General features: G+C 29.7%; 1 protein-coding gene across 1 annotated transcript in view; it reads right to left on the bottom strand.

The window, feature by feature from the left end:
- Positions 1 to 15,670, bottom strand: part of LOC113364322 (furin-like protease 1) — a 398,738-nt gene extending 383,068 nt beyond the window's left edge. The window contains exon 1 of the mRNA XM_026606811.1: positions 15,162 to 15,670. Coding sequence (XP_026462596.1) covers positions 15,162 to 15,347 — 186 coding nt within the window. The 5' untranslated portion in view covers positions 15,348 to 15,670. The remainder of the gene's footprint in view (positions 1 to 15,161) is intronic.
- Positions 15,671 to 16,164: the final 494 nt, after the last annotated feature.

A 16,164-nucleotide genomic window follows, 5' to 3' on the forward strand; every position in this document is an offset into this window, starting at 1 on the left:
CTTGCTTTTTCTTCCTACTTCTAATTTTTATTCAAAATCAACTCAACTTAATTCTGATCTTCTACAATTCTAATCTTTTTCTTCCTTTCTCTTACTTCTAATTTTTATTCAAATTCAATTCAACCATTCTAATTATATTTAATTACAAAAAACTTTTTTTTTTAATTCTACTTAATTATATTTCTAATCAACTATTCAATTTCTATCAAACTTTTCATATATTTTTTTATGTAATTGCCAAAAATCGATTCAAGGACCGTTGGCGTGTGAGTCGGGCAAGCTACTGATGAGCCACCAAAAATAATTTTAATTGTATCGATTGTAAAAATTAATATATTTTTTTCGTCTTAGGGTATTTGAAAACGACATTACTGAATACATAAATAATTTCTATTACCACTATTTGGATAATGATTGTCGTCCCCAAAAATTCTTGTATTTGCAGCTGAATTTATATAATTCAACATTTATAATTTTCCAATATTTATTTCAACATTCATTTAATGAGCCATCAAAACCACAATCTACTTATGCATTCCTATACACCTATCATTATTTGTACAACACAATAGAATGAGAACATAAAAAACGTAAAAGTTCATCTTTTGAATCTTTAAACGTAGAGAATAATATCCGTAAGGCAAAGAAAAAAACAAAAGCATAAGAACGAAATTAGTAAGACAAACACTAATAAAAAATATGCATTCTGCACTGATACAAATGTTGCATGCAGCTGAAATCTTGAACGAAGGAAATAATTATCTGATTTTTTTATGTTTTAATAATAATCAGTTTTTTAATAATAATCGATTTTTTGAGCTTTATATATAAATAATTTGTAAGATCCGGCATCGTGACAAGTCAAAATTTAATTCTATTAACACTCTCCATTCTCGTTAAAGAAAAACTAGATTAACACCGGCATATGTACGATATGTATTATAAAATTCATAAATAAAAAAATGAGTGAATAACCTTAATTGATACCGCAACAAAAGAATACGTTGATTCATCTTCATGCGATAGCGGAACAACAGGCATATAATAAAATAAGACATTTTTCTTCGATAAGGATCCTAAAAATTGACTTCGTAAAACAACAATACAAACAAGTATACGAACAGGTAGGTAGGTATTTCCAGTGGTGTCCAACAGCAATGGACAGAGTTAAATTTTTCAAATAACATAAAATATTTTATTCAAATCCATACATTCAATCACAGTGTATTCTTACTCGAAGATTAAAAATAATTGCCATACGACATTGAATAAAATGTCCAAAAAAAGGCGATATCTCATTAGATATAAACTCTATAAAGGCATAAAGATCAGCATATTGTCTTAAAAAATGATGTATATTTTGATTGACTCCATTAAATTTTACTGAATGTCCTATACTGGACAGTTGTAAATAAAAGAGCTAATAAAAAAAAAAAAAAAAAAAAAAATTTGATTGATTTTATGCATGCAAAAAAAATCATAGTGTATACAATATATCCAACAGCAATTAGAAAATAAATAGAGATAATTTTTAAAATATACTACAAAATTTTATCTAAAAAATCGCAATAGCAAAATTTGTCAGAAAATATTGAAGGAAGACCATAGTTCATAGATTCAAATGCAGTTAATAAGTATCACGCGCAAAAATGACCGTGCTATTGAAAAATTGAAGTTATTCTTGTAGAAAAAAACACTAAAAGAATAACAGAACAAAAAATATCAATTTCTTATCGAAAAGTAAAAAAAAAATTCAAGTCTTTTTACAAGTGCAATTCCTACTCAAGTTAATTACGAGAACAATAGATAATATTCCGTTTTCAAAATTATGATGCAAATTCAGGAAACTTAGAAAATACACAAACTTCTATAATGATTTCAATTTAATTTATTTTCCAAATTTCAAAAAAAAAATTAGTGGACCGCCTATGTCCTATCTGATTCGTTCGCACTCATTACGGGCCTATGCGCCGTATCGCATGTGGGTCGTCTCTGGAGGATCGTTTTTGTTTTGTATTAAACAGAGAAGGATACAAAATGTGCAGGTAGGAAATTCCAAACGAACGTTGTTGTCAGATCTTTGTAATGCTCATAAAGTGCATGTAATGATAGACTGAAACGCTACGAAACAAGGATTTTGCCAAAAGCATCTCAAGATGAGAGAGAATAGTGCACGATACAGGTATATTGCGGATAAGAATAAAGAAGATTGTAATTTAAAAAATTATGCAAAGATCCTGTATTGAACAATATAATGATAGTAAACAACATGAGTGCCTTTTCTCCATTCAATATGCCATAACCCATAATTGTTCAATTATGACATAAAGATGTAATTACTTTTTCGATAGTAATATTTAAACCTGATAGAAAGATCACTTCAAAATATCAATTAGAATTGATCATATTGAAATATGTTTCACATAATAAGTGGAAATAGCCTTCTCCGTTATTGCAGCATCGAACAAAAACGAAAACTAGTGGGGTGGGTGGCATCGTGCCTTAAGGCAAATTGCTGGAACTTCCCGTACCGTAACGAAACGTTCGAGGAATATTGAATGTTTTCAAATAGATTATTATAAATATTGTATTATTGTCTAATATTTATAATAATTATATAAACTGAATTGCAGAATTGAAATTATTTGTTTAAAGTATATTAGAACTATAGTCAGAATTAAAAATAAAATCTGAATTATTTTCGATATACAAAAAATTAAAAAAAAAAAAAAAAAAAAAAAAAAAAAAAAAAATGGTACAATTTTTTTTTTCCAAAATTAATTATTTTGTTAAGACAAGCAGAAAGTTCTTTGAATCAATTGAATCGGACGCTTAGTTCTCCCAAAACTGCCATTTTTTGTACATTTAGCTCTGTATCTCCAAAATGGCTGGGCCTGCCTTTGCGAAAAACTAATAACCCTTTCTCCCAATCATTACTAATGGAATGTTTTTTAGATCATTCAAATCGGATGCTCCGTTCTCTCAAAAACTCGATTTCTATTTTCTGCACTCTTTGCTCCTTATCTCCGTAACTGCTGGACCTGTCTTTGCCAAAAACTAATCAGCTCTTCTCCTTATTAATAGGAATCGAATGTTTTTTAAACCATTCAAATCGGTTGATCCGTACGCCCGAAAACGTGGACGAAAATTTGTATCCATACATACATACACACACACACACACACACACACACACACACACACATCCATTTTTTCTGAGGTATGCCAAAACGTTCAGAAACCTTCAAAACGTCGAGAAATGTAAAAATTTTCAATTCCGATTTTCGGCCCATTACAATAACTTACCCTACGGGAAGTTAATAATAAATTTAACCATTCACAAGCAGAATTAATTCAACATCTTAATATTGATTTTAAACCATCGTATTTACGCCGTAAATGTATCTATTTAGGGGACGTTCATTAATTACGTAAGGTTTTTAGGAAGAGGGGGAGGGGGTTCTGTGCAAAAAATCACGAAATATTACGTGGGGGGAGGGGTATAATAGTAAGATATCACGTGTTTTTATTTTTTACTTGATTTTTTAAAAAAAAATACAAATTTTTCTCGTAACTAATAATATACGTGATGTGTGGTGGAGGAGGGGGGTAATTTTGATTATCACCACGCATCACAAAGGGGGAAGGGGTGTCCAAAAATCCTTAAAAAATCTATCACGTGATTAATGGACGTCCCCTATATATAAAATGTCTTTTTCCAATTTTCCTTGACACCAATGCATTACAAATAAAATTCTATAATGTACGATTAAAATAAGTATAGCCATCGGAAATAATCCATTAACCCTAAACAAAGAAACAATCAAGCGTCTAACAAAAATCACTTATGGCGATCACGTCAACATAATAATCATAAAACGAAGAACAAAAACTGCATCCTGTCCATGACTGACTTCCCAAGCGTTTAATATAAAATCAAATGAAAGACAAAGATTCCTACATCTTCATTTCGCTTTTAGCACGATATTCATTTCGTTTTATAAAGGCTCAGAATTTATAATTGCAAAACAATGAAAAATGTGATAATGGAAAGTACAAAAGCATTATCACCAGAAGCGCTTTCATGCACCATTGATGTCTTATGAAATTTTATATTCGCTTCTTTTCATTCAAGTCGCCAGTTTTTATTACGAAACTCATTACAAATTGCATCACCCATAAAACGTTAAAAATAAAACATGATACATTTAATTCTTGTCTTTCTTTAGGAAAGTTTTCTTATAACACCAAAACACATTGGTTTTGTTCTATTCTATTGATACAAAAGTGTTAAAATAAATTAAATAAAATTAATTGTTTTATATAATAATGAGGAGTGTAAATAAAATCTTTGCTAATTCATTAAGGTACAAAAAATCTTATGTAATGAGCAAAATTGAAGTTTTTTGTTTGCCATGAGTGTATATGGCAAAAATTATTATTAACGCATATCAAATGTAATTCTGCTCTATTATGTGTACTGAATTTTTGTTTAGGGAACTAATTTTTCATTACAGTTTGTTCTAAAATATTATTAAAATCTATACCAGCACTAATTTTATGTTTGGGAATATAATATTGTAGCATTGTAGTCATTTTTAATAATTTATATCAAAGGTATACAAATCTTTAAAAGAATGTACAAAATAAAGAACTAGTAAAAAAGTCAGCTGATATCGCTAAATTATAATTAAAGTTCCAAATGGTAAATGAATGTATACGAAAAAACATACCTATGATCACTAGACAAATAAAAAATACATAGAAATAATTTTTCAAATTTATATTTTTGGCTCGTCAAATTGATTCATAGTATAATTAATGATTGTGGTGATTGATAGAGAAGAATTACGCAAGTATAGATACAATCTGAATATAATTAAATCGAAGAAACTTAATGCATTGAGAGTTTTTTTTAAAACTCAACACTCATCACAGCTTATATAACATATATGATTTAAAAAAAAATTAAAGTTATAAATATCAGTTGATTTAAACATTTAGATTGTTGAATTAAATTGTGCTTCAATACTAATGATAAAAATAAATACAAAAAAAATTGAGGGTTCTTATTTATCATTTTATAATCTAACTATGCAAATAAAAATAAATCATTTTATAATCTCTGATGGTACTTTTCTTACTTTTTAATTAATAAAACTTATGTATTTGCCATCTAAGAATAAATGTACTGAAGCCATTCATCAACTGTTGATTCAGGTAAATATAGAAATTGCAGTTGTGAATGCATAGATAAATTCAATAACTCGAAGAATCTTAGAAGTCTCGGTGCGGATCTGTTCTGCACAATTAGCTACAAATTCAACTTTCTGCGTAGCAACTTTTCTAAGAAGTCTGATGGGCTATGTACGTTCGTTTTCAAAGTAAGTCGACGAGAGTTAAATGAAAATATAAGAATTCGAGCAAGTCTTTTACAACCGAGCGTTCATCGCTCGACCAACTTTAATTTCCTTCGCGAAGAACAAAACTGACGTTCTTCAGAATCGAGTTCACTACCTCTCACTGACGGCAACGGCCGCCGGGTTAAAATTATTTGTAAGCAATACAGAAGAAAAAAAACATGTATAAACAATGCAAGGAGATGTAAAGGAATGAGAAATAAAATAAAATATGCAGTGCAGAGTTGTAAAATCTATATTGTCTACTATAACGTAAGCTTCTCGAACTGCAACAAATAACTTCTTTTCTATCGTAATATTTAAATTATTATTGAAGTAAAACTTTTTTAGGCGCGACTAGAGTGTAAATCCGTACAAATGCAACGGAAGTGCGTTACGGCAGATAAGAGTCGAGTGCCAATGATTCGTCATTCGCTCTCGATGATATCATTTCTATACGGGCCGATTGTGATTAGTCGTCGTGTATGTGTATAGAGATCTGTCGATACCAACAAGGAAATCGGCATAGATAAATCGACATTTTAAAGTTACATTGTAGTACTAATCTTGATTTAATGAAAAATGCCTGAATCACTAATGGCTCAATATTTTACCCTGTTCCTTGAAAATAATAAAACAAATAATAATAAAAAAAATAATTAAACAATTAAACGTAAGTTTTATTGACTAGAAATTATTTCTATATTACAAACCGATCATGTCATATTTGAAGTATGACTTTAATTACATTATTGTTTTTAAATAAAATATATATTTTTTAATGCTATTATAAATATATAATTTACAATTTATCATTATATAAATGTGTATAATGGTTGACACTAATAAATGTGTGTATCAGTGTTACCATATTACTAATTAACATTATTCAAAATTGTTATATGATGTATTTATCTTTACTTAACTTAAATTTGCTACTTTGTACAGTAGCAAATAAGTTTTACTTCAATCGCGTGTGATCCTTACGCGCACTCTTTTTTAAGTGTTAACGTATATAAAGTTATCAACTATTATTTTATGTTAAAGTATATCCCTATCATCAATCGTTATACGCGGAAGCGATGAGCTCAAAGTAAACATGAAATAAAATTAAAATTTCTAAAAATACATTTAAAAATATGTACTTCCCCACTCAGATTCTCCGCACGAACCAGTCAAGAGTTCAGTCAAAACATACATTAATATTTATTCAAGTAACCTAAAAGTTAATTAAAATACACAAATATAAAATTACAAATAAATAGACGAAAGGCACACACAGAAATCAAACTTTACTTCGAGTGCAGTTTCTGTGGCAGTGATTATATTTTTAGAATTTATAGAGACCGATTTACATTATTTTGTTATAAAGGAGCTTTCTTGAATTAATATTTATGAGCTGCAATATTACGCGGTGCCATGTTATGATCCATAAACGATTTGATTTCTGTAATGAAAATGCAGGAAGGCAAAGAGAATGATATAATAAAGTTTGTATAATAAATATTTTAATAATGACAATAAAATTTGGTCATAAGTTTGTTGTTCGTGAAATGCATCTACCATATAAATTTTATACGGCGGTTTCATATGACTTTATTAAAATAATTTGTTCATCATAAAAAAATAATAATACTAGTATTTGTGCTATATTAGCCGTCCTGAATTTATCAGTTGTAAGAACATTAAAAGCAAAACAATTCAACTATTGTATCGCAATTAGATGGAAAACATGTCATAATACAGATTTAAGAATTTTGAATATGCGCACAAAAGATGATTAATAAAAATATTTAATAAACAACTCATGTCATAATAACCTGAGACATCCGACCTTTACAGCTGACGCATACAAAACTGAACAGTACTGCATCATCACTTTTAATTTTACATTACGAAATATATTGCCCATCACAGGAATTCGCGTTCCACTTTCTCTGAAAGTCTAACATAACAAAAATAATTATAAACCGACGTCTTATCGAGGCCGTTATTTTGCAAAAGGAAAAATAAGGAATGGAAATGAAAGGAGCAAACATGATAATTCAAGTTGAAAGTTATTGCTTTAAGAGATTAATAGCCAAATTCTATATTTCAAACGCCGATCTAGCTTAAGATGAATGAAGATCAATGCTTTAAATGGAAACCTGCAAAAAATGGAAATATAAAATCGTTACTTTGTTTTAAACTATTTTATTTCAATTTCGATCATGCTATATAAATTATATTTCGTAAGATGAATAAATTATCTAATATCCTAAAATAAAGAAGAGCAAACGTAAAACATTGTAGCTCAAAAACAAAGCTTTAAAATAATCCATTTTCTTCTCACTATTGGATTTTTATATGAGAAGCATTGAGAATAACAAATCTATGATCTAATAAATTTCGCCATTTCTAGACTTCCATCCAGTTTTTCTTATATCATAAGATATAATATTGCACAAATATGAGGAGAATTGTAAAAACATAAATGGACAATCTTTTTGACAAACTGGTTCAGAAAAAATATTTTTAACTATCATATTTTTTGAACAGTAATAAGAATTAGGCATTCTATAAACTATTATTATTATCATTATCATCGTTGTCATAAATGTCTATTAGGCGACAATTTAATGGTTGCCATCATATTTTAATTTTATTATAGCAAGCAATGCCCTATATGGATCAAAATATGTTTTCAATTGAAAATTAGCCCATCTCGGGCACTGCGGTGTGAAATGGAAATTGGAAAAACTCACACTATTTCTTCCCTGAATCGAGTTGGAGTTTAATTCAACTCACGGACCTGGCTTAGGGCAGTACTACCCATGATTATATGAATTTTAAAGTAAAAGTAGATATAACTACAGCTTGACATCAGGTTGCGAGGAATATTGGATTCGAACTCGAAACTTTGTGTTCATGGCCGACTTGCGCCACTTTCCAACTATCAAAGTTAACATGGCTTATAAAGTTCGATTAAATTATTTAAATTATTTTAAGAAGTAAACTTATATGTTCTAAAAACCCATATTAAAAATAATTATTTAATAAGCCATTTATAAAAAAGCATTTTAAAACATTCACATATATGTGTCAAGGTAAATATATAGCAATAATCTAATGAATAGCATGAGATGGCAGTTTTGATAAAATTTGCATAAAGCAGCATTTACTCATTGTTTGATGTAATTATTTTAAAACGAGACAATTCAATCTTTATTTAATTTAAACAATTACAAGAAATTACAAACAATGTTAGCAATTAATTTTACAATTATGTCGAAAAGTATTTATCGGATTTTTTTTAAAAGTCGTCTTGCCTATTATTTAATAATTAAGAAAGTTGCAATAAAGACAGGTAGCCTTCACTGAAACTTTAGTAATTATATCGGATAGCGTAGAAATGGGGATGTTCAATTAATTATGGATTGTCACGCCTGAAACTTTGTGCAGCGGTTGGTTTTCACGTCTCGATCGCGTAATGAACATCTACCTAGTAAACCTAGTTCGAACAAGTACTTTTCCTGAATATTAAGTTATGCAAAGACAATGTCTTTGACAAAATTTCTGGCTAATTTGATCATTACGTATATTTTAAATGAAGCCTAATTAATAAGTAAACATTAATTATATTAACTGTTTTTCTTTAAATCTATATCACCAACTCTTCGGTTAGAAATTTGTTGGTTTCACACTTGAGTTTTAGTTTGGAGATGCATATAAGGAAAATTTATTTCCATTATAGCGTTATAGAAATTTTATTTGGCAATTCAAGATATTTTGGAGTTTTGAAAACGACGATTATAAATTTCTTTCCGAAAATATTTTGTTACAAACTGTAAAATAAAAAAAAGAAATTTCTTACAAATAAATTATCTACGCAATTGTAAGCAATAATTATTTTAAATAATGAGGGGGGTCCATTAATCACGTGGGGTTTTAAGGGGAAGGGGAAATCACAAAATATAACGTGGGAGAGGGAGGGGGTAATAGTAAGATATCTCGTGTATTTATTGTTACCTGATTTTTTGAAAATCCAATGATTTAAAAAAAAAAATTTACTTTTTTTCTCGTAACTAAAAATATATGTGATGTTTTGGGTGGAGAGGGGGGATAATTTTGAATATCACCACATATTACCAAGGGAGAGAGAATTCAGAAATCCTTAAAAAATCGAACACGCGATTAATTTATTAAAAGCTTGGAATTAGCTGAAAACATACCGGTATATTTAACTTAAAACTTAAAATATTCTGAACATGATTTGGATATGTTATTCAAAACCTTAAACTTTAACAAGCTAATGTAATAATAATTAAACACATTTTATTTCCGGATGCTGCAAGTGTTATTACCGATAAGCTTAACATAGTGAAAAATTGTCATGTTCTTTTTAAATAATTTAAGTGATATTTAACTTTGTGATGCCCATTTTACTTATATCATTTTAGACCAATTTATTTCCATTTATTCGTAATTTTTTTTCCTATTTTCGATTATTATATTTTTGCATATCATTCATTTAAAACGGCAGTATTTATTAACAGTAAGATTGCATATTATGCACATTGCACACCTACAAAGCAACTACTCATTTGCCCCTCTCCTTGAATTCTTGATCTTGTTGGCTCATCGGAATTTTTACATACTCCGGAACGGTTTCGCTTTCGTTAAATGAGTGATTTTACCTGGGGCATTCGTATTAAGTGGGAGAGGTCAGGTTGGACCTTGGACCTGAGATAATATTATCAAGATGAATACATTCATCTAAGTTATCATCTTTGCTTGATGCAAATACGTATATATGTTAACAAATACGTATATATGTTAAAAGTAGTTCTTTATTTCAATTAATTAAGACACTTTTCTTGCTACCACTTTCCTAAATTGTATTATTTATGTAACTATTAACACTTTGGGGACGGCTGTCCACCTCAGTGGACAAACATACTCTGTGAGGCACAGGCTATTTTATAAACAATGACTCATGTTTGCATCGAAAAGTTGAATAAATTACATACAGCAGTGATAAACAATATAGTTTTTTGAAAATAATTTTAAGTTATTTTAGTAGTATTTTTAGCCTTTTTCTTTGCTATGTGGTCTTTTTTAATATTTAAAACGACCGAGCGCTTTTAAATATGGCAAAACGACTGGTAAATTTTGTGAATTAAGCAGTAGTGAAGATGAGTTTCAAATAGACATTCATACAGACAAAATTTACGAAATTACTATTCGCACCGATGATAGTGATGAATGTGATGATGATATTATCCAACCAACAAAAAGAAGAAGAAGTTCGATAAAATAAATGAAGAGCGGGAAGACATTAGCTAATGTGCCGATTCTCCTTCAATAATCGAGTTTGACATACATCAACAAACACTCCGACTACAAATACCAAGCAATATAAGACATGCAATAGATTATTTTACTTTACATTTGACAAATGAATTATTAGACAATGTAATAGAAAAAATAAACTATTATGGCAGCAAAAAAATGACCAAAAATACTGACTAATCAGTGGCATATTCTAAATGCGAGTGAAAGAAAAAGGGATTGTATTGTCTGTTCTGACAGAAAAGCCAGGAGAAAGGCAGCGAACAACATTTTATTGTAAATCATGTCAAAATCAACCAACTATGCATTTTGAAAATTGTTTTGAACGTCACCATTCTTTATAAAATGATCAAAAATAAATTAATACTATAAATGTATGTCCTTCAATGACCACAAACTTTTGTCAAACCAATTGCATAACATACACAATGAAATCAAGTTTACAGCCGGTTCAGTAGATTGTTTTGAAATCGGTGCCGTCCCAAAAGTGTTAGCTAGTGTACACTGTGTTTCATGCTACAATAGATAAATAATCTTATAATAAATTATCTTATCGCTGAATAATATTCTGACAGAATAAAAGGCAATTAATTCAAGTCAATAGTAATGCATAATTACATTATTTATTTTTTAGTGAATGATTTTTATATTCTAATATTGCCTGAAGTGTGACATCAAGGCCATGTTACGCTCTAACTTCCATACATTATGCTACTGAATCATACTGATTACTGTCAAATTAATATGTATTTGCTGTGCATTCAGACGTTTTACACATAAACTGCAACGTCACTCGTATGTTATGAAGCGGTTTCAGAAAGACCCTGTTATCTAAGATCGTTTTTTTTGACATCGGTGGGGTTTCTAGATTCTCTGTTAAATTTAAACACCCAAATTTATAAGTGAAGTAATAGTCTCCAATCGAACAATCGTACATATTTGAGATTTCGGCAAGAACAATTGAGTTTGAAAAAATTATAATTAACTTCTCGTAGAGCTAAGTTATAGTACATAATCGCAAAAAGAACGAATGAAAATTTTTGTATGTTTTTACGTTCCAAGACCTCCTAAACATTCTGGCATACTTCAGAAAAAACGGATGAAATTAAAACGCGGTACGAGAAATTCCAGCAATTTACCTTAAGGCACGATACCGTGTACTAAAATGAACTAATACTACTGAATCATACTGAATACTATCAAAATGTCATGTATTTGCTGTGCATTCAGGCGTTTTACACATAAACTGCAACGTCACTCGTATGTTATGAAGCTGTGTCAGAAAGACCCTAAAACGAAAAGTTTTAGATGAAATTAAAAATGTGGTTCGAGAAGTTCCAGCAATTTACCTTAAGGCACGATACCGTGTTCTGAAATGAACTAATACTATCAAAATATTTATAAGATAACAAAACTTGAAAGCTAATATTGTGAAGTAAAAAGTCAACTATTTCTGCAACAAACTCGCCTTGTTTTTAATTGTATTGTTTAACTATATTACAGCTCCTGATTCGACTATTCTATCGTTCTTGGACTTCTTTGAATTGGTATTTAGTTTTTAAGTTCAATACAAACAGCGTGGAAGCGTCTTTAATATATAGAGGCGCTTCTAGACGCACTTGTGCCTTGTAAATACTCGGTCTCCGTCCCGTGAGAGGCGCTTGACCGGTTTCTGATTTACAACCGAAGGCAAAGATTATACAGCGCCGGCCGCAGTGCAACGAAGGTCGTTTGAATATGACTAACAAACCGCAGTATGTAATATAATCTAATAAATATATTGAAAAAATAAATTTGATCATGTTGCGTATCAACAACTAAAAAAGTAACCTTCGTACACGGTTGCTATGAAACTACTTGAAATTGATATAAAATCTTGTAAGAGCATGATTTATGATAAGAGTTATGACCTAAACGTAACATGAGACACAGTATACACTAGTTTTAGTCCGCTAGGTTTTATTTTTTAAGTGGTTAATCGTGCACCCTATTAAATCTCAATTTTTTCTATTAATTTTGCCAAAAAACTATTTGTTTACTGGGCTCTCATATGAAAATGCGTAGTTCTTTAAAGAGCTATAGGATTAGCTATAGAATTATAGGATAAATACTACTAAATTGTGATTTGTATATAGTAACTAAAAAGTTTTAAGTTAAATAAATAAATGATTAAATTTACTTTTTGCAATTAATTATTTCTTATTTATTGTAAATACATTAACTGTATTAATGTTAATCGCCATGTCAGTCATATGAGTCTTTCTCATTTATTTCTTTTATTAATACCAATCAGAACACTAATTACAAGTTCTGACGCTAAGAAGTTCTACAAGAGCAGTACCAGATCTTGTAGTAGCAGAAAAAAAATTAGTATAGTACTATGTCAGTCATATATGTTTGACAAAAAAAATAGTATTTTCAAGAAATCTTGGTTAAAAAAGTTTTTTTGTTGGACACGTTTTTAAGTAAATCATCTAATAAAACTCTCGTGGCCCATGTGAACATTATTCTGATATCGTGGCGATTCACGTGCTAAATATTTATATTTATAATATTCTAAATAATAATCATTTTAAAGAGTTGAAAATGTAAAAAAAATCTATAAACATTTAAAATTAATACTAAAAAAGCATATAATTCCAGTAATTTAAATTAAAATCTAAAGGTTTGATTAAATTATAAATATATTACATGGATACGTATGAATCGAAAATTTATAATCTTTTATAAAGTTTAGAAAAAAAAGTTTGGCAGACACTGCTCTTATTAGCATCTTCTAGGAACCGATAAGGCGCCTATTAAATGTACCTGCTGCAAATCATTTTTAAAAGCAAAACAAAGTTCTTTTGCCGTGCCAGTGTTGGAGCCAAAATATTGCTAGATGATTCTATTTCATTTAATTGTGAAATATGAGCACTTACAATTAGTAATTAAGTTGATAAATAAAATAGTAATTATAAATATAAAATATCAGATAGTTTGTATCAGAAGTATCAAAAATTTATGTATGTTCAATGAAATATTAACACGTTAATGGGCCACGGAAAAAACTAAATGATACTTCAACATTTTTTTGCCAAAATTCCTGAAAAAACACTATTTTATGTCCCACATATGACTATATTAAAACTGTTATTTTCCTTCGTGTATGTCAGACGTATATATGTCTCACATGGCTCATGTAGAACTTCATAGCTCCAAACACTTGTGACTGACATGGCTATTAACGTGTTAAAAGACAATTTTAATCTTCAAATTTAAATGAAAATCAAGATGAATGGCAGGAATATATGAACGCTACATATTCATAAAGTTACAAAATTATTAAAAATATTTATACGAAACTCTTAGCTCCAAAATAGAAGTTGGTGTAATAAAATTAAAACCTTTATAAGAGGAATAATAAGTGAATTTAAAGGCATCTATATATAATAACTAGATGACCTAACAGACGTTGTCCTGTACCCATTTCTACAATTTTTTAATATAATATACTAATGTTTACCGTTACCTAAAAATAATAATTATTTTTTTTAAATTACTCTTCACGCGAAAATGCATATACATTTATAATATGAGCGATGTTAAATGTAGAACTGCTTTAAATAAAATGATGAGTATCGATTCCCACACTATATTGGAAATTGAAGTCTTTTAAACGGTATAACATAATCATCACCATAACGTAACACTGGTACTTCATGTTGGATTAAATTAATTTAATTTTTAATTATTCAAGATATCTAAAATTGTATCTTAAATTTCTCCTAATCGATATCGTGAGGGCCGAATTGTATGTATTCATCCCAACTTTCCAATTTGTTGTACTAAAGTAAAATTTTATAAATTTTAAAAACATTGTGGGAAGATTAGTAAAACATGCAAAGAAGTTATATATTGTAAAAAAGCTATATTGAAAATTTAATATCCGAATCTTGTGTTGGCGCCCCCTAAAGCGTGCGTTCGTAATTTTTTCCATTTATTTCTACAATATTGCACATACATCCCAGTACTTTATAATCACATACATCCTAGAAAATTTTGTTAACAAACTTCAGAAAGATTTATCAAAATCCGAATAATAGTTTAGAAGGAGTATACAGTAAGTGCTTGTAATTTAATATGAACTTTAATAGCAATAAATCTCCAATTGATTCTATGTTTTAGTTAGAAAACGTTTGTATGAGAAAAAGAAAAGTCTCTTCGTCTTCGTCTTTTTTCTTGTCGTAAGAACCATCCTTGGACTTCAACGAACATTTTAAAAAAAGAATTGGCCAAATTGGTCCAGGCGTTGTTGAGTTATGCGCTTACCGACACATTTTGCGATTCATTTTATATATAAGATATAATTTCTGTTTTACAGATAATTTTTTTCAATACAATTAAAATACTTTTTGCTCTTATGACTAAGTTTACTGATTGTGAGACTAACCTCTCCTAAGTTGATGAACCCGTGATCTCTAGCCACGAGATTAGCCTTCTCCTTGCCTCCTGGTATGTGCACCGCCCATGTGGATGTAAAGTGTCCCAAATCCTCTGTCCTTACAGGCAAAGCACATAATGTAACCACCAACAAAACACACGCCCAAATCACAATCACTACACCACTGTCGCGCATTGTTTACCTCAACTAGCCAACACACCGCCCTGTGTACCTCGGATTCCACTTCGAAGCCTGTACAGTACACTTTACAGTTTTTTATTTTATTTCTATTCATACAAGCTCGATTCGGAAGATCACTACCCTGAGATCACCTACACAGAATCACTTGTTCGCGTCTTAATGCTGGACCACAGTCTGAGTCATGCGACAACTTGCTTTTAAAAGACATGTGCTCGATTTAAACTTTCAATTAATGAAATAAGTAGCTAATTTAAAATGCTATGTAAGATAATATATCATTAATCAATAATATTGATGAATGTTCTTTAACTGAATATTCGTTTAGCAGGTGATTTATATATTGAAACCGGTATGCTTTGAACAAACGCTCATTTATTATTTCAGCGACGACCTTTGTAAATGCTAACTATTCGTTTAAATCAAAATCAGGTAACGGTTTATGTAAACGTAAGCAAATATTAATTAAAAATATCTGTTGTATTAGTGTCACGGTAAATGTTATATTAATGTCAAGTCTTCGGAAGGTAAGCAATACAACACAAGAAATCACAGAATTATGAGGCGCTTAGATCTGTGCCCATCGCGCGTGAACTCGACTCTCACTATATTCCATCACACAACATAAATAACTGTACTTTAAATGCCATTTAAAAATACTGACGTGTGTCGTTTTTTTTTAGGCCGATGGGGATAAAATGTTATTGTTTCATTTAGCACGTGACAGATAGGCTACAGAAAATGCATACATCCATTTTCACGTGTTTCACTCTTGCACATCTATTTATAGGTTATCCTCAAAGAAAGAACGTAG

Source organism: Ctenocephalides felis, unplaced genomic scaffold (assembly GCF_003426905.1).
Source record: "Ctenocephalides felis isolate EL2017-DRISC unplaced genomic scaffold, ASM342690v1 CF-g0.4_SCAFFOLD_00845, whole genome shotgun sequence".
Lineage (NCBI taxonomy): Eukaryota > Metazoa > Arthropoda > Insecta > Siphonaptera > Pulicidae > Ctenocephalides > Ctenocephalides felis.